Source organism: Trematomus bernacchii, unplaced genomic scaffold, assembly GCF_902827165.1.
Source record: "Trematomus bernacchii unplaced genomic scaffold, fTreBer1.1, whole genome shotgun sequence".
Classification (NCBI taxonomy): Eukaryota; Metazoa; Chordata; class Actinopteri; order Perciformes; family Nototheniidae; genus Trematomus; species Trematomus bernacchii.
The window spans coordinates 873,881-901,507 of record NW_022987733.1 but is presented as its reverse complement, the minus strand read 5'-3'; the positions used below and the strand labels follow the sequence as shown (position 1 = coordinate 901,507).

General features: G+C 42.3%; 1 protein-coding gene across 1 annotated transcript; it reads right to left on the bottom strand.

The window, feature by feature from the left end:
• Positions 1–11,164: 11,164 nt before the first annotated feature.
• On the bottom strand, positions 11,165–26,313 carry prdm1a (PR domain containing 1a, with ZNF domain). Its single transcript, XM_034145903.1, has 7 exons — positions 26,117–26,313; positions 22,450–22,782; positions 20,109–20,228; positions 19,207–19,459; positions 13,840–14,900; positions 13,566–13,694; positions 11,165–12,772 (listed from the first exon to the last, which is right to left on the bottom strand). The coding sequence occupies exons 1-7, from the start codon at positions 26,141–26,143 to the stop codon at positions 12,194–12,196; spliced, it is 2,502 nt and encodes an 833-aa protein (XP_034001794.1). The 5' UTR covers positions 26,144–26,313; the 3' UTR covers positions 11,165–12,193.
• Positions 26,314–27,627: the final 1,314 nt, after the last annotated feature.

Sequence of the window (27,627 nt, the reverse complement as noted above, 5' to 3'; positions counted from 1 at the left end):
TGGGGCACGTGTGATTGTAATGGGTGGAGGTGGAGAAATTACGATCTTCATTTTGGAGTAGACCTACAAACTAGTATAATAAAGTTAACGTTACACAATAATAAGGAAGAGAGCTATTTGTGTGATACATCGCTATTGATATGAATTTAGAGTGCATATTTGAGACTTCCAAACAGTAAACAAAAACGTAATTTATGGATGAGTGTTTTTAGTGTATTCTGTTGATTATTACCTGTCTGTATTATATTGCAGCTCAGCTGATTTTGAAATGATGGCAAAGTGAGAGTGAAAACACAAGGTACATTTAATACTACTGTTGTATATAAGTAAGCATACTAAACATGTATTATATCACTGTATTATATAAGTAATCTTGTTAGTGTATATTAGTAACCTACTGTATGGCAGGTGGAGGGGCAGTGATGTTACAGGTGGAGGACTTACTGGACATGTATACACTCATTACATACTGTACGTAAAATACGACCAAGAATGTGAGACAACTTTATACAAATTCATATCACATCCATTACTGATGCCATTTGTCATACTTTGTTAAACTCACAAATAATAAAGTTCCATAACTTCAGTTGGAAACAAAGACCACACCTTATCTCCCCAAGGCAATTTCCCATCCAATAGGTGTGCTATATAGGTGTGTATACCCTTTCTCCTGTCTGTTTCTCCCTCTTTCAGCACAAGAACCAGAGGGGGATTCAATAGAGCCTGAATACCTGCACTGAGACCCTCACCCTGCACCCTGAGTCTCAACTCTCAGAGTTTTTCAAGCCTTTCCCTGTTATTTGTATTAAACCAAACATTAAGCTTCCCAATGGTGTGGTCTTCGTTTTGTGGAAAAAGTGCAAATGCAGTGTTTGAATATGATTACCTCACATATTTTGTTGCGGCTGTCTGTTTTGATTGTTAAATTGCTCCTGCTGACTTGAGCTAGCCATTTTTTCCTCCTCTCTGTGTCAGTGGGGAAGCCGTACATTCTGATTCTTACTCCTTTCTCTGAGCGATTGGAGCATCCCCAGGCAGCACAGCAATCCATGGTGGAGACGATATGCCAGGACAACACGGAGGAAAAGGCACAGACAAACTGCATGACATGCTATTCAATGTTTATTGAATTCCATGTATTTACAATGGATGTTCCTAAAACAACACTTAACGTCATAATCATGTTGCTGCTAGTCCATTGATAGTCACCTGTTGGTCTCCTGTCCTTTCTGAAAGTCATAAAGAGTACATTAGTCATTTAGATTACTTATGTCCTCAAGTACCATGGGATTACTGAAACCACCATGAATTAAAAAAATGGTAGAAATTAATCTAATCTAAATTTTGAAGCATTCCTTGCCATCCCCTCCCTCTAAATATATCAATAAACATTAGGAAGTGATGCTCCTGACCTGTTTTAAGAAGATAATATTTGTTTTAAATAATTCAAAGCAATACACAACAGCAACAGGCTCTTTAACCAAGGCAACAGCCTAACATGTATATGTTAACAAGTAAACTAGCTGTTCACACTATTCCTAATATTATCCATAAATATTAGCAGATTCTATTTATTTTTTAAAACATATTGATGTAAATACATACACATATCGGTATGTTGTATAAATATTGCAAATCAAGACCTTTATTCACTACTTATTACCAAAAATCGTAGTTCTATCTCCGGTAATCATGCATTCATATGTCCCGCCACGAACTTCCGGGGAACTATTGAGTCTCCCTGAACCACGTGACGATCAAGCATTTTGGACTTCCGCTGTCGTAACTCTTCTATCTATATGGCGCTGGGAAGGTCGTATCAATGTGCTCCCGTCTCTAGCACCCCCGCAGCCCGAGCTACGAGTGAAAGAACTAAACTTACATGAAACTTCCGTTGGGTTGCTTTAAAGTCAAGCTTCAGTTTAAGACTCACCCTGTAATAGAAACATGTGATGGAGCATTACTAACCTGACTCAGATGGTTTGTTTCACCAAACCATCTAGGAAAGCTCCATTGGAAGCCATTTGGAAAAGTATTTAAAAAATACTTGACAGGTGATTGGATCAATCTGTCTATCACCTTCTATCATGGGCCACTTCTGATTGGTTAACAATGGCTGGTACATGTGGAGCACAGCACTTCTGATTGGTTAACAATGGCTGGTACATGTGGAGCACAGCACTTCTGATTGGTTAACAATGGCTGGTACATGTGGAGCACAGCACTTCTGATTGGTTAACAATGGCTGGTACATGTGGAGCACAGCACTTCTGATTGGTTAACAATGGCTGGTACATGTGGAGCACAGCACTTCTGATTGGTGTGGATGACTGACACACAAGAAGCAAAACAAATAAATAAAACGTTTTTTTTAAAATCACAGGCTTTGCAATTTGATAATCGCATCATTTAAAATCGCGATTTCGGTTTAAAATCGATTAATCGTTCAGCCCTAATATTAGCATGCTATGTCTTCTCATAAGCACTACACACATTACAGCAGAGGTTGATGGAAATGTTATTGGTTTTGCAGATTTTCGATCATAAACCAAATATATTGGACGTATTAAATTGTTTGCCCGACCAACAAAGTGATCATTTGTCACAATTATCACCTACAGAAACACGCATACATTTGGCATACATGTCTGCTGTTCAAAGGTTTCACTGTAACAGCAGGTGACAAAGACCAAAGAGAAATTCATGACCAACATCTTTACTATCTCCTGTAAAGACGAAGAGGCAAAGCTCTTACTGGTGACAGCTTTTATAGGAAATGTGGTCTTAATTTAAAGAAACATTTCGCTCCCAATCGTCTCCATAATTCTCTCATTTGTTTTGAATTACTTCTGATGATGTACTGTACTAAATGTAATTATGACATTTTGTTGTTTGATATTGTCCCCGTCTCCAACTCCAGCTGTCTCTGTTCACTCTGAGCCAATCGGAGACTGTATCCAACACAAAAAAAAGACGTGTGACTTCCTGTCTCAGAGATTTTGGGAGAGGAAAGTGAGTTTCGGGAAGTGGGAGGGGGGTGACGAGTGTGAATCACCCGTCCCGAGCGATGACCTTCGACGTGATGATGGGCTGCAGCGTGTTTACGGTAAGACAGGCGCCGGGGACGCCGAGAAACTTCTTCAGTGGCGTCACACTGGAACACAGCATGGAATAGAGACTGTTTGTGTATGTGTGGTGTGTGTGTGAGCGTGTGTGTGTGTGTGAGTGTGTGAGTGTGTGTGTGTGTGTGTGTGGGCGTTGAAGGGTTTGTATAGATAGTGGTTTCGCTATGAGAGAAACTAATCGCAACAATTCAGGGGAAACTGACGAAGAAGATCTCCTGAGACAAATGAATCAGAAAATGGAGACATGAAAGAAAATAATTGTTGAATGTGTGTGTGTCTGTCTGTGTCTGTGTGTTGTATATGCCTTGTGTTTGGATGTATTTATTTATAATTTTACAGTAAGTGAATGCGCATTTCCTGGTTTGTTTGTGCGTTTGTTTAGATGTTTCCTAATAAGTGCTTGTGTGTTTGTGTATGTGTGTGTGTGTGTGTTTGTGTGCGTAAATCATAAAGCGTCTCTGAAACGATGCCAGCAGGCTGTTGCTGTTTAGAGTCGAATCTCTGCCTCACAGTCTGAAGCTGCATCCTGATGAAAGACGTTCAAAGGGCTTCGTCGAGGGGAGATTTCGGTAATTGTGAAAGTACATGAAAGGTCAGGAGTGACCAATATTTCTAGTATTGATACTACTATGAATGTGCAAAACTAACGACGCGGCATTCTGTCTGCCATTTGATGAAGGGTCTTACTTTGTTCCCAAGAGTTGGTCGGACCATCTTTACCATTGATTCCCACCATCTCTGCTTGTTAGCAAAAAACACTTCCAAAGAAACATTGAAAAAAGCACAACTTCTGCTGCACATCTTCTGAATTTGTTATTGTGATCATAATTATTCTTTTCCATTAAAATCTTTATTAAAATGCCATTATGGGATACATGTGATTTATTGGTTTTCATTTATAGAGTTTAAAACCTTATTCCGAAAAGACCAAAATCGACCTAAATCCCCTTTGTGGGATAGTTACTGATCTCCTATCATAGCTGCATTTCAATCAGGAGAGACTTCATTTTGTTTAAAGAACATTTATTGACACATGTCATATGATAAATGTTAAGTCTTTGGCGATTAGACCCCGATCCTGAAATGGTATATCTAAAGGGGGAAATGCAGCCGTGAGCATATAGGGAACCCCCCGGGGTCTAGACACGGGTGATGATGCTGAAGATCTGGATTTGATAAGGAGATGGGATGAAGAGGAGATGTGATGAGGTCTTTGGATTAGCTCTCCTGGCACTGGATGTGATGAAAGGAGGTGGATGGGGAGGAGGTGGATGGGGAGGAGGTGGATGGGGAGGAGGCGGGCCGCAGCATGAACACCTGACATCACAGCTGACTGCAGGAGAGAGGAGAACCATTTTAAAGTTTGGCTGCAGCACGGTGATTGGCTGCTGGAGAATGAGGCGAAATGTAATAGGTTGAAGAGAACGCCCGTGATGAGCTGATGATATGCAGCTGCGGAGTGAATGTATATATATACCCAGTCTTCCTGAAAGAACTTGCGCTGAGCTTCATTTAAAACCCTACAAAAACAAATCCAATCGAAATTCTTCAGTTTTTCCCAATTTTTCGCAAAGCCATAAGACCTTTTCTGTTATACTTGGTATAGTTTGAAGATATGCCAACCAGCAATATTGGCCTATTTTGGCTAAATCGTTTAGTGTCCTTTGGAAACATTTACATAATCATGATTCCATAAAGGAGTTGAGCAAAACAAAGCAAACAAACCAACATAGAGAGGCGAAGTCCCTCCCCTTCTGGTGGGACTCATGGGACCTTATTTCGGAAAAAGTTTGGATTGAAGTCAATGGGGAGAGAAAGATTATCTTTCGATCCCGTTTGAATTGTGCCACGAATTACACATGTGATGTTTGTCAATCTTACAAAATAATTTCCATGTCAAAAAAGTCACAGTTTGTCGTAAAACTGTTGAAATATAAGACTATGAAAAATACGCAACTAGAAAGACTACAAATCCCAGAGTCCCGGTCCCGCATGCTGGCTCTTAGGAACCGACTAACTCCCCTTGTGTGCATGTACAGCTCTCAACATGCACAGACTTGGAGTGATTTTCACCTCTTTTAATACTTTTCGCCTCATTCTGAAAGAAAGAAGTGAAATGTGCCAACGTGACGGCCGTCTGGGTGTGTGGTGCGAGACGGGAGATGTAGTTCATTGAGCGTTTCACACAAAAAAAGTGTTACTTCACAGTTTTACGACACATTTTTATTTTTTTGACTTGCAAAATTATCTTTTAAATTGAGAAACATCATATGTGTAATTCGTGGCACAATTCAAACGGGATCGAAAGATAATCTTTCTCTCTCCATTGACTTCAATGCATAACCTTTCCGAAATAAGGTCCCATGGAGCTCAACCGGAAGGGGAGGGACTTCGCCTCTCTATAGGGTGAGGAGGTGTCTTTTTTCCAAGCTTTGTCTAAAGGTTGACCTACAGTCTCACACTTTGAAAACCCCTGAACTACACAAATGTCACCGGTAATCTCCCCTATACCACCAGCTGTCAGATGTACTTCAGTTGTCTTAACATTTAGTTTGTGGGTGTCCCTTTTCTTCAAATCCCAGGTGGGACCCAGGTACCCCTCAAAAACACACCTGTTTGCTCTCATGGCTCCTAAATGGTGGAATGAGCTCCCCATAGAAATCAGGACAGCAGAAACTCTTCATATCGCAAACTGAAAACGCATCTATTTCCATTGTACCATGGCAATTACATTTAGCACTTTAAAAAGGTACATTTGTAACTAATTCACCAGCACTTACAATGGTATGACTTGCTTGATGTGAATACTCTATATCTGCACTTTCATGTTGTTCGGAGTTTGAATAAGTCGCTTTGGATAAAATCATCAGCCAAATGTAATGGACGCTCTTCATGTAGAAGAGAGGGCAGTGTTAGACGAGGTACAGTGGAGGAAATAAGTATTTGATCCCTTGCCCACTTACAAAGAAATGAACAGTCTATATTTTGTATGGTAGGTTTATTTGAACAGTGAGAGTAAGAATATCAAAAAGAAAATCCAGAAATTGACATTATGTTGGGAAAATACTGAATGTCCTCTTCCAATATCAGAGTACACATGATAACAAAGGTCTCCCAACTGTAGCTGTGTACATGACAGGATGTATGATTACCTAGAAGAGCATCAGGACTGTTTGAGGCATATGATAGCTATGTGATTAACATGATGATTCAGCCTCTATGGAGATAGACATATGACAAGCATGATCATTTCTGACGTGGAACTAATCTGAAGTAAACATTGAATACTGCTTTCTATTCCTCCATCTTGTGACTGTGTAACTCCCTCTCTTGGATATCAGCATGTGAAGGACACTGTTCAGGAACTAGTTGATGCTCTGTATGTGATGACTACTTCCATTCTGGAGAGGATCACAAATACATGGATCCTGAGATTGAGTGATATCTCTATCAAACGCTCTGTGGAAATTGGAGAGCAGATCAAGAAACCAAACGTCAGCTCAGGCGAGTCGAAAGCAGGCCTGGGGTTTCGGTATATGTGTGTCTGTGTGGGATATCCCCCCTCCCACAGTGGAGGTGGGTGTCGTCCTCCCACGTTCAGAAAAGCTCTGTGAAACCCCGGCGTCACCGATCTGATGCAGTGGAACCTGCTGTGTCAACGGGCGACTTGAGAAGTTTCCCTGATAGTAATAATAAGACGGAACAAACAGGAAGGAGAGACGCAAGTGTGCAAAAGTGAAAGATGCTTAGTCAAAGGGTGGGAGCGCACAGAGGCTTTTTCTGTTGCCTCATGATACTACTTTCTCATACAGTGACTTTTTGCTCTGCGTGGGATCCTTAATAACATGAAGAAGAAATGGGTTTCATCACTTCCTTTCAGTCAGTTAGATAAGATTCAGAAGAAATCTGTTTTGGATGTGTCAAATATGAAGTTGGCATAGTCATCTAATAATACAGGATTGACACTGACAGTGTGTGGGTTCATGTAATGATATTGGAGGAAATAATATGTATAAGAAGCGTTCAAATGAACTGTGGGGATCACAGTTATGTGGTTTAAATTAGATTTTTCAAAGACAATTTTCCTGCAAACATGGCCTACATTAATGCATACATACATAGTCTTCCTTTCTTTGACTAACTCACAAGAAACCCGTTTTAAATTGACCAAATTTGAAGTTGTCATAAATCTGTGGTACATCTGAATTTAAACATTGAAACTGAAAATCTGCGAGTATGTAGTTGCAATCTTAATGAAGGACACTTACATAATAAATACAGTTACAAATATATATTCTATGGGAATTGATGTCATTTTAAAACTACAGCGGTCAATTTATCTTACATTGGTGATTTTATTTATTTAAATGTAATTTAATTATCATAATTATTTGTATTTATTCATTCAATTTTATTTTAAATTGTTCTAAATAAATTGTATATGATTCACATACTGCAGTGTTTGTATGTCTGTTGTTGTTTTATTATTTGTATTAATAGTTTTTTCTCAGTACAACATGCTCCTTTGTGTAAAGACAATAGACACTCTTAAGATATTACATGTATTGTGGTGGGTTTTCAATTTGTGAGAAGACCATAGGACTGTTTTTTCTTTTGGAAAAAGTGACTCAAGCTCAAGTGGTCATTTCCCATGACACTGGTGGACTTCTTGTTAATTTCCACTGCACGCAACTGACTGGAGAACCTCCTATTTAGGATATTTAGCCAACAAACGTTGGTACAATATATTTGCTATAACTTATTCAAGCCTTTATTCCGTTCAGCATTTTGAATTACCCACTGTTCTGTTTCCTGCCCTACTTGGAAAACACATGCTTGTTAGCTTAGCTTGCTAACATTAGCCCTAATTTTTTCTAGTTAGAGATAGCTCTTGCATAACTGGCCTTGTACGTTTTATTTAAGGGAGGCTGTGGCGCAGTGGACCAGTGCATTGGTGTTCGGATCAGGGGAGCACAGGTTCAAACCCCACTGCAGTCAGCATGTCGTTGTGTCCCTGGGCAAGACACTTCATCCCAAATTGCTCCTGTGGGGGATTGCCCACAGTACTGAATGTATGTAAGTCGCTTTGGATAAAAGCGTCTAACAAGTGACATCTAATCTAATGTAATGTTATGTTATTTAAACCCTAAGTGGTTTAATCGTATCTCTCTTACTAATATATGATCAGAGAGTTGAGACTTACGGTTGGGTGTCAGGACAGGATGCTGAAGTCCACTTTCTACTGAGATTGAGGACTACATGTAGGCTCTAAAATGAGTCATGTCTGCATGTCTCCAGTTTGCAGGATAAAAGACAGACCACAGTTACTGCAGCCCATAGGGCACAGAGAGCTGGGTTCCCATTTCCTGCTCCAGTCTTAAAGTTCGGCATCGCACGGAAATGGACGTTAAGATTGACGACTTTCCACCAGAGAGCCCGGTTTACTACAGAGGTAAAATATGGTGATCAATGTGTAAGGAGGTTAAAAACATGGCTGGTGGTTTTTTAGCCTGAACTGGTTGGTCTGCAGTCTCTTTATTTTAGTTTATTGTCTTCCTTAACTGGCCTTCAAAGGTGCAACAGCTGCCAATCAAGCAGAGTTTGAACACACCCAAAGTGTTTTGAGAAGAAGTGAAACCAGGTAAATTAAGTGAAAACACCTGTGTGGATTACTGGCCTTTCTTGCCTTAAATCATTTTCTTAAACCTGTTACAGATCACACAGCAATATTATTTTTCTTTTGAAATATTTATTGGTAAACTTGTCTCAAAGTGGCAGCTTAGAAGCCACTTAATTCTAATCCTGGCTAACCCTAACCCTAGAAAAAGTCTCTTGTGATCCAGACTTGGATAAAAGCAGTCCAAAATGCTGTTAAGCTTTTACCCAAATCCTATAAAAAGTGTTGACGTAACATGGCCTTGTATAGTTGTATTTTACTAATTTGTAGTAAGTACGTATGTATTTAATTTGCACCTTAGTGCTGGCAGACAATGCATCCAAGTTTATCTACAGCTAATTTTACTGAACACACTCCAAAAAGTTGTACATGGAAAACATTTTTCTTTAAAAAGTCAGGATATATTGAAAAAACAGTGGTACAGTAGCTATTCGGCTAATTTAGACTTGCTAGGTTATGGCCATAGTTGGGTTATAATTATTTTATAATTAATTATTTTAATAGCCTACTTTTATAATTCAGTAATCACACTACAGTTACTAACATTGCCTGACACGCGTTACTTCGTTACTTTTATAAAATCAGTAATCACACTACAGTTAGCCTACTAACATAAAGAATTACTAGATTCTCCCTTTGACAGACAAGAGGGATTTCCGCCGCAGGTTTATATTTACGTAACATTTGCGCGACTTGCGCGTCCACATCATGGATGTATAATAAGAACGTCCACATGCAGTGCATAAACATGGCTGAGTCAACAGCGATAACTTTCGAGTGGAGGAGGAGGAGGTATGCCCATTATTTTGAGTGCGTCCGAAGAAAGGATAGGAATGTGACGGTGAGGTGCAAACTGTGTCCAGGCCAGAAGCTTTTATCCACTGCTGCAAACACAATGTGAAACCTCAACAAGCACCTGCAAAGACAACATGCTGTGTTACGTGAAGCTAATAGCTAAGGAGGACCTCCGAATCCAGAGTGTGCGCCGCCGCCGACACAGGGGTGCTAGTGGAGCCTCGCAGCGGCGAAACTGTGGCGTGTAGGTGCGCCGCATTTGCGCTTCAGATGAGGCTCCCTCCGCAAGATGAAGCACCCTCCGCAGTCTGCGTGATCTGCCTGTAGGGAGGGGCGGCCCTGCGAGTAAAGTAACGATTAAAGTAACGAGTAAAGTAACGCGTTACTTTATGTAGAGAGTAACGAAGTAAAGTAATATACTACTTTTTTTAAAGTAATAAGTAATATGTAATATATTACTTTTTTTGAGTAACGACCCTATCTCTGGTTATGGCTAATTAGTTGATTAGTCTGTCGCTAAATAGTTAGCATACATCTAGCATCCACGGTGGATACAGGTATTACAACTACAGAATTAGCCTTTAGCTGACTTCACAATAATCTTAAAATCTTCTAGTAAGAGTTAGGGTTGGGATTTTTAGCATTTTTCTGATTAGTTTCTATAAGCTACGTTCTCCAAATTGCTGGAGAAATGTCTGCCGAGTAAAAAAAGGGCAAAGCTTTATACAAAGAAACCTTATATTAGCTTCACCACTACATAAATAGTGATATAATCTTATACCAAAGTAATACAAAGAATAAACACACAGAGTCGTAGGGTTTAGATTAGAGCAGTGAACATTTATATCATAATTTACACTTTTTGACAGTTTTGCACATAAATAACTATGTAAACCAGTATGTAAACAGAGACAGTCCTTTAGTGGATTCTCCTCTGGAGTTAAAGCTCTGATCAGAGAAAGAGATGCTTTGGTCGAACATTAGTTAGAGAGAAAGAAAATGAGAGAAAGAGAGAGAGAGATAGCGAGCTACAGAGTTCAGGTTGTTGATGTACAACTGCTGCAGAAAATCACAGTTGCTTTTGTAACATTAAGTTGACTCTTAATGCCATTATGACCAGTTTCAGTGATATTGTAAACAGTGTAAATGGTGCAAGCATCGGCACTGAAGTTATAAAGTAGGAGGAGTAGAGGGGGGTAGGGGGGGGGGGGCCAGTGCATAAAAGAAGGCCGAGGTGCTTTGGTGTATGCCAGTTCAACACGATGGCGGACGGTGGGGTTTAAGAAGGGGCCATTGCTTCTCAACCGAAATATTAACAAAACATTTACAAAAAACCACAGCGACAGAGTGAACACTTCATCGTATACACACAGTCAATCTTCCCTTCTTCAGCATTTTGATTCCTCAAGTCCTTCTTTTCATTTTCCTTTCTTGTATTTTTTGGTGTGCATTTGAATTTTAAAGCCAAGTGTACTTTGGTAACTAGCGTCAAGCGTGAATCCCAAAATCTGAGGGAATTCACTTCCCTGTTGGGGGGGGGGGGGGGGGGGGGGGGGGGGGGGGGGGGGGGGGGGGGGGGGGGGGGGGGGGGGTTGACAGTGTTGTTAGAAAAATAAAACGAAAGGAAGGACTCGGCGACTAGCCAGCCTCCCGAGTCCTTTATGTGCTACATGTTGCCGCCTCGTTTGGACCAAGCCAAGAGCTGCAGTCCAGTTCAGTTTGGTTTCTTCTTCTTCAAGTAGCAAAAACGCAAATAAATAGAAAGCTCCCACCTTTAGCTGTCCCTTTAAAAACACACTCACAAACACACATACTCTCATATCATCACATGCACACTGAGGTAACCGTTGTGAAAAATATACAAAACAAATGCCCTTTTTTGTTTCAAATTAAATTAAGTAGGCATCAGAAAAAGGACACAGATATACTTTAGGGAAGCTATGAAGCAGGGTTGAAATAAAGCTCTTCTTGGTAAATTAACAAATTGATGTGCCGCACTTTGGCAAGTTTTTCAACCCTTTTTTTTAACCTGCAATATTGGTTTCTCAATCTTAAATAGATACAACCCTGAAGAGTGGACACCCCTGGTTCTATAGGTCAGAGGTGTCATGACGGACAGATATAGGCATAGAGAGAGTGACTATCTACAGAGAAATGGCCACAGAGAAATACAAAAACAGAAAATACAAGTATTTTACATTGATTTCACCCCGTCAGTGTAACCATCCCTTCCACTTATTGCTTTTGAAGACAACAAATAAAAAGTATAATAAATTAAGGAGGTTATATAACAACTAATTGATCAACAAAAAAATAAAAACATTTGAAAATAGAGACCAAATAATACAACAACAATAATTATAATAGCATTATATTAATTACATTAAAGGGTAGATGATTGTCTCTAAGTATAATAAACGCTAAGTAGTCATGGGACAGTGTCTCTTGAGCCCCGAGTACGCGAGTCCCTGAAGACCTGGTGCGAACAGGAAGTCACTCCTGAACCAGGTAGATAATTACGAATTTACAGCGGTTGCTCCTGGCAATGAAGTCTTTGAGTCTTAACTCTGTGTCTTTTGGGGTTAAACGTCACTTAAGCGTGATCCTCCGACTCCTGCTTGACGGTGACGTTGGCAGGAAGCGGCAGGACGGGGCTGCTGTGCCTCATCTTGATCACCGACGTCTCATTCGGGGAATCGTACGCACCGTAACCGGCAGAAAGAAGGTCGTTGGCGCCGCCCTTGTGGTGGGGATGGAAGTGAGAGGACTTGAGGTCGCTCTCCCTCCACAGAATCCCCAAAATCTGCTTCTCCAAAATGGCCTCGACCTCCGCGCCGCCCTGGAGCTGCTCCAGCTGTTCGGCGTGCTCGCTGACGTCGAAGCGCTCGATCTCCTCGTTGGCGCGCTGTACCTCCTCCGGGTCGCCCTGATTGGACGCCGTGGGGCAGTAGCCCTTCAGGTGAAGCCTCAGACTGCACAGGTGGATGTAGTGGCGTTGGCAGTGGGAGCATTTGTGCGGGCGCTCGCGGGAGTGCAGGCGCTTGTGCAGCTTGAGGTGGACGAACTGGGTGAACTTTGCCGGGCAGAGCTTGCAGTGGTACGGCTTCTCCCCCGAGTGCAGACGCAGGTGAGTCTTCAGGTTGCTGGTGCTGCTGAAGCGCTTGTGACAAACCTGGAAGAAGAAAAGAGACAAATGTCAACACCTTGTAGCAACAAGCAGAGGTGGGAAGTAGTGGAGTACAAATACTTCGTTACTTCATTTTTCTGGTATCAGTACTTTACTCCACAACTTATTTTTCTGACGACTTTTGACTTTGACTTCTTACATGTTGAACACAAATACCTGTACTTTCTACTTGTTACATGTTGAACACAAATACCTGTACTTTCTACTTGTTACATGTTGAACACAAATACCTGTACTTTCTACTTCTTACATTTTGAACCCAAATACCTGTACTTTCTACTTCTTACATGTTGAACCCAAATACCTGTACTTTCTACTTCTTACATTTTCCAAACAGGCTGGTTCCTTTAGTTTGAATGTGTGTTTGGTGGCGTGATCATTATTATTTAGAGTCATTGCGTGCCTATTGATTTGAACGCGATCCGTGTATCCATCATTTCCTGGTCTTCTCTAAAGAAGAGGGACCAATGAAAACGTTGTCATGTTGCCGTTGTTCAGCATGGAAACATTCATTAGCTAACAATGACATTATTGTTCTATTAATATAAAGGGAGGTCAGGTACTCTTTAAAACAGCTGCTAGTTATGGGTACTTTTTACTTAAGTACATTTCAAAGTCCTCTTTACTTTTACTTGAGAAGTTTAGTCAGTACTTCTACTTTTACCAGAGTATTTTTAAACACGAGTATCTGTACTTCTACTTGAGTAAAGTAGATCACATCGTGCAATTAACTCATCTGTCTGGTAAATAAGCCGATTGAAGTTGCATCGTTTCTCACCTGGCATTCGTGTGGCTTCTCCCCGGTGTGGACGAGGAAGTGTTTCTGCAGGTGAGCCAGCTGGGTGAAGCCTTTGTTGCAGGTCTGACATTTGAAGGGTCTCTCGCCACTGTGGACACGAAGATGAACCTGAAGAGGAAATAAAAAGATTTGCTTAGACATTTGGGTATTGTAAATATCACAGAAGACATGTATATCTTGAGGAGAGCTTGCTCAGTGTGTAATGTGTTTCCTATAAAAGCCAATCAAATAACTGTAGCGTTGCTAGACTCACCTTGAGGTTCGACAGTTGTCCGAAGGTCTTGCTGCACACGTTGCACTCGTACTTGATTTTCCCGTTCTGCTTCTTCAGTGGGTACGGCAGCGCCTTGTATCCCGCCGACCCGGGGCCACGCTTCATTTTGGACAGGTTCATGGCCTCCTCGTCATCGCTCGAGTTGCACAGCATGGCAGAGGTAGGCTTGGTGGGCAGCCGCTCGCTGGGAGGGGATGTGCCCGCTGTCGGGGAGCCTCTGGAGGAGGCGGGTCCATGTGGGTGTCCGTGATAATGGTGGTGAAGCCCCCGTTTGTCCTTCAGATAGGCGGCAGCTGAGAAGGCACTGCTGGGCCTGGGGAGGAGGAACTCCCTGTGGGCCGACATGGAGGACGGGTGGACACGATCGGGCATCAAGAAGCGCCTTCCTGCTGCGTCGGCGGGCAGGAGGGGCACGTGAGGGGGCATGTAGAGGGGGTACATCCTGGGGAAGATACCTCCAACGGTAGGGACGCCTCCGCCTGGAAGAGGGTAGTGATGGGGAAGGAGGTAGCGTGAGTACGAGGCTCCTGGAGGGTAGAAGGATGAAGATAAAGGGGTTGGTGGTGGGGAGTAACCGGGGTAAGAACTGAGTCCAGTGGGGTAGAAAGACCCTGTTGCCGGACCCGAGGGGCTTCCCTGAGGACTGCTGTCTGGGCTGCTCCTCGCCGACGGGCTGGGCGTCGCCGAGGACTGATTTCCTGGCGACCGGGTAGCGGGGTAACCGTGTTTGTGTCCGAGGAAATCTTCGGGGATGTGAGGGTGGGGCCTGAGACCCGGGTAGAGAGCTCGAGGGTACAGGGGGCGCTCGGGGCTGTCGGCGCAGCGCGGGCGGGTGGGAAGAGGCCGGCTCGGCTCCCTTTTGATCGGCGAGGAAGAAGAGGAGGAAGAGGATGTGCAGTTGGTGCCTCGGAGGATGGAGAGCACGCTGTGTTCCCTCTTGGGTTGGGCGGGGGTTACTGCCGCGGGGGACGGGCTGGAGGCGTCGACCAAGCGCTCCTCACTGCTCACCTGCTGCTGCTTCACCTCCAGGAGGGACTGCTCTGGAGAGACAAGAGGAAGATACAAGGTCAGTGGAAGTTTCACCAGATCAAGAAACAATAGTCTTATTGTTTTCCATTTAAAGAAGTAATCATTACTTTTTATTTCACAACACACAAAATGAAATTCTTTCCAAAAAAGTCTGCAGAGATTAAAAAATGTGTGAGTCAGCTTGTCCAGTAATTCATTTTAGATTCTGTTAAAATTGTGTTGAACTATTTATTTAGTTTCTTGCATTTGACTTGCACAATTGTGTCTCTTGTACTGACTTATTTATATTTCTTGTTGCACTAGTTCATGTCTCTTCATGTCTTGTGTATTTTTTATGTTGCATTTTCGCAGGTGAGATTTAGGATGTTCCTTGCCAAATCTACGCGGTAGTGCATGTGACAGTAAGCCTTTGAGTCCCTGAGTGTGCCACAGGGTTAAGGAACACCATAAGTAACTCTGCGGGCCAATTAAGGTGACGGATTTGACGAACGATCATGGGGGGCCAGGAGGGAGGGGGGGGGGGGGTCAAAAGACAGGAAGTGATGCGTGACAGCTGCCTCTGGGCATTGTGTGTGTGTTTATATCTCAGTGTGTGTGCCTATAAAATCAAGATAGAATCAAAATGGTGGCAGACAGACAGGGCTGATGGAACGTTTCCTGCTAAAGATATCCTCCGAAAAAAAAGGCTTGGCCTCCACCTGCCCTCCACACACTCTCACACTACACACACACACCAACTCATCCACACCATGTCACAAGATACACACAGAGGCGCCTGTAGACAAAGGCCTCTGTCTGATTTGTTGACTCTTACTCTCTTGACTCACTTTTAGAACTGATGTGATCCAACTTGGAACCAAGTACGTTGAAAACCACTTCTTCCAAACCACAATCAAAGCATTAATGATTAGCTTGCATTGCAAAGGAGCAGCCACTGTTTGAATACAAATGGGCAGCTCACACACACACACACACGCACACACACACACACACACGCACACACACACACACACTTTTGATCAAGCTCCCACTCTCCTGATTTTTGTGGCCGTTTGCTTTTGTTTCCAGGTCGAAGGTTAGATTAGAGAGCTTCCTCCTCACTCACTCACACCTACTGTCTCCCCTGCATGATGAAAGAGTGGATTAGGAGCTCTCTCTCTCACACACTTACACACACACACACACACTAAAAGCCCTCACTAGTCAGCTAGCTGCACATCTCGGCTGTTAAACGGCTGCAGACCCGGCCCTTAAAAAGCCGCTGTCTATTATCTATAAGCTCATTTACTGCCCATTCAACTTTTTACCACAGGGTCACCCAGAGTGTGTGTGTGTGTGTGTGTGTGTGTGTGTGTGTGTGTGTGAGTGTGTGTGTGAGAGATGGAGTTAATCCTGAGTGCCAGCACTGATGAAATTAGTTTGACTCCCCCTGATTCACACACACGCACTCAGTCAGTGACCCTTGCATCAGTAGTATAGCGGCAGTGTAAACACTGAGGTTATCAGTTAGCCTTCCTCCTCCTCCTCCTCCCCCCTCTTTCTCCTTTTTTAGAATACAAACAGGGCGGCCATCTTGGAGATATCAATCTGTCAACACGGCCCTTCTGCCAGGAAGTTCAAGTAGTCAACAGAAGGGGTGGGAGGCGCACATCTACCTCCATTACTCCCTCCTCCACCTTCTCTTTTAAAATATATCAAGGCAAATGGCACACACACACACACACACACACACACACACACACACACACACACACACACACACACACACACACACACACACACACACACACACACACACACACACACACACACACACACACACACACACACACACACACACACACACACACACACACACACACACACACACACACACACACACACACACACACACACACACACACACCACACACACCACAACACACACCACACACCACACACACACACCACACACACCACACACACACACACACACACACACACACACACACACGATGAAAAGACATGGGTGTGAATGTGTTGGCATGCCAAGCTTATGACTGTGTGTGTGTGAGAGTGTTTTTATCGAGAGCGTCTTTGAACACACACACACACACACACACACACACATACACACATACATACGCGGCTGACAGGTGCTCTCAAGTGCTAACAGTTGAAGAATGCTAAACGACGGCGACAAAAAGAGAGAGAGAGAAGAAGAGAGGAGAAAGTGAGGGAGTGAGACAACCCAAGTCATTTTGCTCACACACACACACACACACACACACACACACACACACACACACGTCTGGTTTGGCTATGACTGCACTGGAAAGAGCAACAACCAGTGAGAAAAACATGAAACAGCAGACGTGACTTTGCTCATCCGGCAAAAAAAAAAACATTTTGAAAATAAATGAGTATTTAAAATGAATTTGAATGATTTTATTTTTTTATATGTAATCTATGCTATTTTAAAATCACTAAGAAAGCTGGATAGCCTGACTATAAGAGTGACCTTCTCTTCTTCTACCTTTTGCCCTTATGGCTTGGTTTCTGTTTGGCGTTACTCAGTCAGAACGTTTGAGCTTTCATCTTGTTTTTACTCAGCCCGTCAGATTATTTCGGACTTTCTGTGCGGCTAAAACTCCAGTCCAACGTTCAAAAGCCCTACTTTATTTAGCTCCGTAAATCCGGTAACTTAAAGGAGCTCTTTAGATGAACAAAGGGAAGTGTTTCTGCTGCAGGTGAACGTTCAAGTCAGTGGCAGGTCAACAGGAGCCAGTGGGGCTAAATGACAGAGGCAGCTAATTAAAGGCAACATATCGTATACTGTACTGACTTTGGAGAGGGGGAGAGGATGGGGGTTTGGTGAGGTAGGGGGGGGGAGTTTGAGGCTATACCTCCTGCCTCTCTCCCCCAGGTCATGCGCATTTTTCCCTGGGCAGTGGAGTCGCTGAGGCTGGGTCTTTGGATCCCCTTCCACCTTTACACTGCCATTAGCCTGCAGTCACACCTGGAAGCCCCTGAGCCCCTCTCTTTGTTTCCCGCTCAGCTCTCCCTCCCTTTGATCCACAGCTGAAGTGCAGTTGGTCCGCTGTGTCATGTGACTTCACTCCTGCATGCACACATCTGTGACCCTTTGCACAGAAAAGCTCATTCTCATCTATAATAATGAGTCTTTAAGGGGGACTTTGCAATATATGTCCAGGGTTAACAGATGATGAGCCTATTGGTTCATATAGAGAACAATGTTTATAAATGTGCAATGTCCCCGTGTTAAATAAACGAATTAATCAATATATATCTAATAAGTTATGCACATTAGTCTGTATATTTAGCTTGTTGTTTATTTAATGCTGCCTCACAGCTCGTCCACTTTCAATTTTGCATGTATTTTTATTATATAAGTATTGCTTATTACTTTATCTTATTAATTTATAATATAACATTTCATTTGTAAATTGTAAATTGTCGTGTTGTTTAAAAAAATGCACCATTATAAACCAAAGCTAATTCATTCTGATTCTGCCAAACAAATCAAATACATTTAAAAAGAATTGTCATTTCTGATGTTATTTTAAAATGTGTACATTTTGGTTTTTGGTTAATATTAGCAGCAGGGGTTCATTTTGTTGATTTGAAAGTTAACATAAGAAAAGCAAAAGTATTTTCGATGAGTAAAGGAGAAATCTGGCGCTTACTTTTAGACCTTTTTCCTCATTAAAAGGTCACACACAGACAGTCATGCAAACACACTCACACACACTCTCTGCTCCTTTTATTGAGGTTGAGCAAGGCTGTGTGTGTGAGTGTGAGCTTTCATGTTAAAAGCGGGGTCTTTAAGTGTGTAAGACTGTGGCATTAGGGGCCATATCCCCCTGTCTGTGTAATTACACTGTCACTGACACACACACACACACACACACACACACACACACACACACACACACACACACAAATACTACGATGGCACTGACAGAGATGAAAGGTTGTTGATCTCGTAGTGTGTGTGTGTGTGTGTGTGTGTGTGTGTGTGTGTGTGTGTGTGTGTGTGTGTGTGTGTGAGATAATAACAGGCTAACATGCAGAGAGGAAGGAGACACGGCTACACTCTAAAACACTGTTAGGCTTTAAGAGCGGCGACAGGACACACTCAAGACACACACACACACCGACACATCCACACACACACACCTGCATTGTCTATTGATTTTATGTTATTTATTAAACCAGGTCAGAGCAATAATAAAAATTCCCCGTCCTTTCTTTCAAAATGAAAGTCTGATTATTTCCCTCTTTTTTTCTTCTTTAAGAGACGGAATAGACACTCACTTAGTTTCTGCATCATCAGCTCCCCGGACGGCGGGTAGTGGAGGCGCCGGGCGAAGTCGTGGCAGTACCAGACGAGCAGCTCGGTGCCGGGGGGGACGGGCTTCACGGTGTAGAAGTAGATCTCCATCCCGTTCTGACAGGCGGCGATGTTCTGCTCCGCCGCTGAGTGGGCCGGGTTCACGTAGCGCATCCAGTTAGAGCGGCTCTCGTCCAGCCCGTCCACGAAGTGGTGGAACTCCTGGTCCTCGTAGATCTGGAGCGAGAGAGGGAAGAGGTGTGAGTTTAAGGAAAATCATTATCAAACGACTTTGCTGACACACTGACTTAAGGACTAAATGAAGTACCATGTAATGACAGTCGCAACAAAATGGAGAAAGTGAACTGAACTCCACAACCTTCCTGCCTCAGACGGACAGTGGGGTGATCCTTTTTTATATTACATAGAAAGGAAGAACCAACTCTTTTAACCTCTTTCTGTGTGTGTGTGTGTGTGTGTGTGTGTGGGTGTGGGTGTGTGTGAGAAAGTGAGATATGAGCATGAATGGAACACCTTTCTGATTCAGTGCTTGTGGTTGGAAGCATGGTCATTCTTTCTCTTCATGCACAGATGTGTGTACTCTCACTCAGAATTTACCGGTATGATGGAGAGTATCGAACAGTGCGCGCGTGTGTGTGTGTGTGTGTGTGTGTGTGTGTGTGTGTTTGGACTTACAGGAACCACACTGTGACATGTTATTTGTGCGTATGTGACGTCACATCCCCATCTCTCTGTCTCAACAACACAGAAAAAACAGCGAGCCCCGTTTCCTGTTCCACTGAGTGAAGACGTGTGTGACGTCACAGGAAGGGGACCCTCCTGCTTCTGAGGAAGTGTGTGTGTGTTTTTCTGTTTGAGGACTCACCCTCCAAAAGTACTTCCGGTTGGCGTCTTTGGGCACGCTGTCGGCCGTGTATATCTCGCCCACCAGGGGTCCGAAGCGAGTTCCTTTGGGGATGTACTCCCTGCTGCACACACCGACAACCTGCACAGAAACACACACAGGTTACACAAGAGATCGAAGGGGTGTTTGAAGTGTGTGATGTGTGCAGCCTTTAAAGTGTCTGGTGAATGGGTAAAGTCAAATGTACATGCTTTTAATGACAGAATGATAGATCGTTATGAACTGCTCATGGAAATATGATGCTCTCTTTAAGATAACACACATGAACAATAATGTGTTTTACTGTAGTTACGGAGTGTGTGTTTCATGCTGTTGTGCACATCCATCAGTGATATGTGTCATTAAGTCTAATTAAGTCTTATTATACGTTCAACCAGCCGTCAACTCACACGATGATTAATGGACCCACTTCATACTTCATTTCATTCAGAGTGTGTGTGTGTGTGTGTGTGTGTGAGTGTGTGGTTGGAGGAAAAACTGTAAAAGCTCTTCTCTCTTTCTCTCGTCACACCTCCACTCGTCGCCACATCAAACTAAAACTGCTGCTACTTCAGAAGCTTCAAATAACATCCAAATACTCAAAAAGAAAAAAGTGTTCTCCATTATTTATTTTCTAATTCAATCAAAGAACTAAAAAAGGGAGGATGAGTGAGAGAAGAGAGAGGGATTATGTGGCGACTAGACGCTAGGCTCCAGTCGTGAATGGTGGAGAAACACACACACACATTTTATTCATGCATGGCGCACACAAACAGGCGTCTTTTCCAAACCCCTGGTGACTTGGGAAATCCCCCTTTCTCTCCCCCCTCTCCAGACATGAAGTGTTTTTGACTTATTAACAGACTTTTACAATGCTTCTTCCTTTGACCCAAATCTTCTTTGATCAAACTCCCATCCTCAGCCTTTCCCTTCTTCCTCTCCGGGTCCAGATAAATAGTAGCTGATAGCATATCAGCGTCTCTCTTTCCCTGCTTCTTTCCTCAGTTTCCTGCAGCAGCAGATAAGCCCCTGATGAGAAAATCTATGCGATCACGCCGCTTGCAAACAAACTCAAAAAGTGTGAAAATTGCCTCAACCCCATTGACCTGCAGTCTGAAAAACAACGCTTAAATCCACCGTAACATCAGGGGATTTACTCAAAGTACTTAAAATGTGTTTAATATACATACATTATAGTTTTTACGGTTCATTTGAATGTGTTTGGTCCGATTCGTCTTGTGATTCTTAGTTTTATAATTAAAGCTGCTGATTTAATGCTTATGTTTCAACTTTCAAAAGCTGAACCCCTTCTTGTTTTTCACTTGTTCATTTTACCAGAGAGACCTTTCTGTCCTGTTATCACACCTCAGTTTCAACCTTTGACGCGTTGACATTTTGACTTTTTAACCTCCAGTTGAATCGATGGCTAGAACTTTATCCGTGAAGCTTTGTGAAAAAAGTCACAAGGTTGCTGTTTGTTTAGTTGAGACATACTTACAGAGGAAATGGGTCTTGCAAATCAGATCTTTTTTTTTCTGCCTGGTAACAAAAACTGGGATTTCTCACCACAAGTCATCTGTGATCTTACAAGCTATTGTTTCTGGCTTCCAAAATGTGTCCAATTTGCCATCAAATCTCCAGGTTTTAAGCAAACAGCTTCCTTTTTAAATACAAAAACCTTAAAGGCCAATACATATTTAACTTATGAAAATCTGAGGGGTCAAAATTGACATTAAAACTTCATAAAATGTCACTAAGGGGCAAAAACAAATCTGCCGTTTGGCGTGATTTAAAAAAAAATGCGCCCCCTGTCTGCAGGCACAGGAACTGCAGCCGTCTGACATGACATGTAATGCATGAGATTTTTTCTGTGCGTTTTTGCTTCAGGCGTTTCACTCTCACACAGATTCCTGTCTGTAATGTGTGTCGGTGGAATTTTATGGCGAGACAAGACCCCCTCTTCATTACATGACCGACAGCTGACTCACGAGTGTGTGCAGATGGTGTGAGAATAATGGAGACGGGAGAGAAAGTTTCTGTGTGTGCACTGAAAAAACTGAAGCATTGACTTTAATGAAATGTATTATGTCAACAGATTACACATCACAGTTTTAGGTTAGTTGAAAGTAATAATCTTAAGTATAAATAGGTTCAACTTAATATTATTGCTTTCAACTAACATAATACAGTGATGTGATTTTTTTTACATAAAACATTTCATTAAAGTCAATGCTTAAGTTTTTTCTGTGTGTTTGTGTGTGTGTGTGTGTGTGTGTGTGTGTGTGTGTGTGTGTGTGTGAGTGTGTGTGTGTTTCTGACTGACCTCCTTGCTGTCGGCCGGGTGTTTGAAGGCGAGGTTTCGGGGCAGCGAGGCCTCCGCTCTCGTCGTCGTCATGGCGTCGCCGTCCGTATCCTTGACCATGTACGTGCACTTCCCCTCAAACTCGGCCTCCGTCCACCGGGTCATGTCTGCGTCGTCCATCTCCGTCTCCATCTCCATGTCCACGTCTGTGTCGGCCATCGTCTCTGAGCCGGAGCTGGCGGCGGTGGTGTTGGTGGTCGCTGTGGCAGCCATCTTGGCTCCGTGGTGTGCTTCTTCCTGCTCCATGGTGTGCGCCCCCTCACTGGTCAACATGGCCGAGCTATGAGAGGTCGCCTGTTGAGAGACAAAGAGAGAGAGACATATTAGATATTTTAATTCATTTTTTTTCTTGCGTTCTTTTCATTTAGAACCGTAAGGCGCTGATAGGGAGAGCCCTCATTTTAATGCAGAGGTATAATAAGTGCAGACACAATTAAATAACAGCTAGTGGTCATTTTTCTAATGAAAACTCAACAAATCATGACTTTTTTAAATTATTTTTTTACGGGTTTTCTTGTAATTCAACAGGGAAATAGTAATAATACAAAATGGGTATATTAAATGAAAGTGAACCACATTTTAAAATAACTATAAGAAAAGGAGAGACACACCACACACACACACACACACACACACACACACACACACACACCACACACACACACACACACACACACACACACACACACACACACACACACACACAACACACACACACCACACACACACACACACACACACACACACACACACACACACACACACACACACACACACACACACACACACACACACACACACACACACACACACACACACACACACCACACACACACACACACACACACACACACACACACACACACACACACACACACACACACACACACACACACACACACACACACACACACACACACACACACACACACACACACACACACAAAGCTGTTTGTCTTGTCAACTATTTACAGAAAACTAATTTGGGGAATCGTCGAACCCAAAACATCAAATATATATATTCTTTCTTTTCTCCCAATTTAATGAAGACATATTATGCGTCCATGTTTCCCATTTCCAACATGAATTCAACTGATTGATTTCTCCTTGATCTTTCTTCTAAAAGCCTCGGTGTAAGATTTAAGATGAGTCAGACGGAGACACTTTGATCAAAGCGGAACAAAGAGGAACTCAACACGTGTCTCGTATAAAGTGACAAAAAACCTTCCTCTTTTTAAGAATTTAAAGTCAAACGGACGTATTTAATAAGTTATAAACCAAGACATCCATTCCTCATGAAATAATAACAACCAAAGAGCAACAGCTGGTGAAAATATTGCAATTAATCCATGTGTTCTGCTTTGTTAACTTACTTCTCAATAATTCTTATCTTATACCTTTAATATGTACTTCAGTTTTTATTGTATTAATGTGTGCGTACCTTTATTTAATATATTGTATATTTTCTATTTTGGCTTTTATCTGCCGAACAAATAAAATATGGGACAAATAAAGAATAACTTAATATGAATTCAAAGTTTTGCTTCTATGTGTTTTTCAAGACTCTTAACTTTTCTATATTTCCTTTGCAGTCGTTTTCTGTGTGTTTTTCACAGCTTTTTCTGCAGGAATTGTGCATAAATAATGAGTTGTTGTGGCAGAAGATTATTCAGATTACGGATCTTAAACTCTCCCCCGTGTCCTCCCTCTGTCTCCCCCCCTGCTCTCCTCTCTTCCTGGGGTTGAAGCTGGAGGAAGGAAACGCTGTCTGTGTCGGAATGAAGCTAAAATTGGAAGCAGGGTGGCACTGCAGCGGAACCGGCAAATCATCCCGACTCCCAGCATGTGTGTGTGTGTGTGTGTGTGTGTGTGTGTGTGTGTGTGTGTGTGTGTGTGTGTGTGGGTAATGGACAGGGGGGGCCGATGAGGAAAAGGGAGCGCCAAATCTTTTCCATTTGGGGGGCCACAGCAGCACAAACAAAACTTCAAACGTGATCCCACCCAAGACACACACACACACACACACACACACACACACACAGATATCCACTCAGGGAAAACATGCTTCTCATCCCACGCAGGCGAGTGGAAAAGCATCAGATCTTTTCAGTGACCACACTTAAGTCTGTGAATGTTTCTGAAGCCGCTAGAAAGACAATTATTTTACATCCAACTAAAAAAACTGAAACGTTGACTTTAATGACCTGTATTAGGTTAGTTGAAAGCAATACTATTCAGTTTAAATACAAAATATTAGGTTCAACTTAACATTATTGCTTCCAACTAACTTAATATGTGATATGAGTTGAATTAATACATTTAATTAAAGTAAACGTTTCAGTATTTTCAGTGTGAAGTCACAGCTAAAGCCACTTCTGCAGCGAGAAAAGACACAAAGAGAGGAACTAAAGTCACCTCAAATAATTAAAAAAATTACATTTTCACATTGTAAATCCTTTAAGGGAACCCACTGGCACACACACTAATAAGTCAGGAGCCTCATCATGTCTTCATATTTACTGAAATGCAGTTTTTGCGACAGACTTTCCTGTTCGAACTTGCAAGAAAAACTCTTAAAAAGGATTAAAAACCCTCCAAAACATGAAAATCCTTAATAAAAAGTTGAGCTTCTTTGCTTTAAACACAGTCTGCATTTACTTTAACACTAAAAGTCATCAAAGCAAATCATGAAAATGTATTTAAATCCAACAAAAGTAATTTTTTAAAGTCTAAAACTAGGAAATGTACAGCAATAAAATGTCATTTCACCCATAACAGCATCTGCAACAACACTTTCTGCTCTGTTTGCCTTTTAAATAACGCATTTTTCTTTTAAAAACTGACCAGAAATGGAAATGTTTCTCAATATTTCAGTAGATTCCTCTTTGCATTAACAGCTGCAACAACGAGAACTAATAGTGAAACCAAAAAACCAAGACAAATGTCACCTCTCACACATTGAGACCAACCGAAAACACAGAAGCTGCACAGTCAGAGGAATCTTTAAATGATGATGTGCTCATTTAATAAAGTCAAGATGAAACTGTGTGAGCTGTTCAACCAGAGCAGCAAAGACACGTTTTCAGTCAAATTCTCAGTGATGAGGACACTTTTCTGACAATGTCCAACTTTTGAATCCTGCTTGCTTCATTAAAAAACAAATAAGAACTCCTTAAAGTGTGCAACAAAGCCCATCATTCAACATGTAGGTGCTACAGAAACATCTTCCAAAAGGAAAACACGTCCAAACAGAAGTCCAAAGAAAATCAAAATACATTTTAAAAAGTGCAGAAAAATCACCAGAATCTCCTCAATAGCAGCTTTTAAATTAAATGTAAATATGGAAAGTCAGAAATAAAAACCTCTTTGAATTTCCAGTCAGAAAAAAAAGCACCAAAAAGAGAGAAATCTCATTTCAAACACGTCAAAGTATGGATTGAAGAAGTCAAAACAAGTCTTGATTTTACTTACTGGTGTTTGCTTCTCAATATCCCCAAAAAATAACTCCGTTTTTACATTTAAAATAACAAAAAAACAACAGAAAAGAATGTCAAATCTTTTTTTTTTTATATAAAACTAAGTAGTCCTTAAAAAGTGTTCCCTTCCTCTCCGTGTGCTCCGTACTCACCGTGTAACTTTGGTCCCATCCACACATAGGGACGACCGGTCAGATATTCTGTGCGCGCGTGTGTGCGTGTGTGTGTGTGTGTAGGACAGGTGCAGTTCTCCCCTTATGTCCGTCCCGATCCGAGCGCTGATACTCCACCGGTGTGTGTCAAAGTGTGTGTGTGTTATGAGTGTGTGTGATCCACTCGGTGTCCTGTGTTCAAATGCCTTACAATGCCGACATCCCTCTGACTAAGCTGGAGAGAGGGCCGGCTCTCTCGCGACAGGCCACGCCCCCCCGTGCTTACCCCTCCTCCTGGCCCCGCCCACGACACACACAGAAACACACACTTTTCTTCAGAAGCAGCAGGAGCTTTCACCTTAGGCCATGACATACACGTACACACACACACACACACACACACACACACACAACTTTTTATGCATGAAAATAAAGTTATCTTACAATGATAATGCTGTGTGTGTGTGCTCAAATGTGTGTGTGTGTGTGTGTGTGTGTGTGTGTGTGTGTGTGTGAGAGGGGAAATGTCTGTTAGCAGCCTGAAAGAGGTAAACAACGTGTGTGTGTGTGCGTGTGCGTGTGCGTGTTGAGGGGGGAGCATTGAGTCACTGTCACAGGATGTCCCTCTCTTCCCCAGGAAAACACACACACACACACACACACACACACACACACACACACACACACACACACACACACACACACACACTGCCTCTAGGGGGCAGGACTGGTCTGCCCTTGTTTCCTTCACTTGAAGTGACTCTCTTTTCTTATTGTCTCTGTCCCTCACCCTCACTTTGTCTCTCTTTCTTTTACTTTCTCTATCTTTAAAGAGACTTTCGATCAAGTTTCTAAATGAAATGTCAGTTATTTTCCTTGTCATACGACACGTTGATACATACACATGTGTTATTAAAAACACAGAGGAGAAAGCAAAAAGGAACAACACTAAAAATACGATTAGAAGTTCATTAAAAAAGTCGTATTCTCTTCATTTTCAGGTTCATAGTGTGTCTCTTCTGTGACATGTCTCCATGCTTTAATGCTAGCTAGCGCTTGCCAATAGAAGCACACGTGTTAGTGATGTCATTATGTTACAGAAGTAAAGAGGGAACTTTGGGATTTTAGCCTTTGCAGACCATTGACATGCAACCTGTATAACACACTACAGGAAAGGGGAAGCCCAGAATAGCGCCTCTTGAAGTCTTGCAAAATGATCCAAGATGGATGTATTTCTCAGCATGCAAACTCATTAATGGTTCCACCAATTATGTTTCTCAGCCATTTCTTCTTTTGTTATATATCCTCAAAGATTGTTTTATTGTCATATATCCGGTAGCTACATGTTGTCCCTTAAGAAAAATACATACAATGGTGCAAGTGACACAATGGTGCAAGTGACACAATGGTGCAAGTGACACAATGGTGCAAGTGACATGCAGGAATAAGTCAAATATGTCAAATAGAATAGGATTGTAAAATATCAGGCAGTGCAAAAACATGGGAGATGT

Excerpts from the sequence above, each read along its gene's own strand:
- prdm1a (XM_034145903.1), bottom strand. The coding sequence starts at position 26,143 with ATGTGTGGATGGGACCAAAGTTACACG. Across the intron at positions 22,783-26,116 it reads GATGGGACCAAAGTTACACG|GCGACCTCTCATAGCTCGGC; the intron begins GTGAGTACGGAG and ends GTCTCTCAACAG. Across the intron at positions 12,773-13,565 it reads AGAAGCCACACGAATGCCAG|GTTTGTCACAAGCGCTTCAG; the intron begins GTGAGAAACGAT and ends TTCTTCTTCCAG.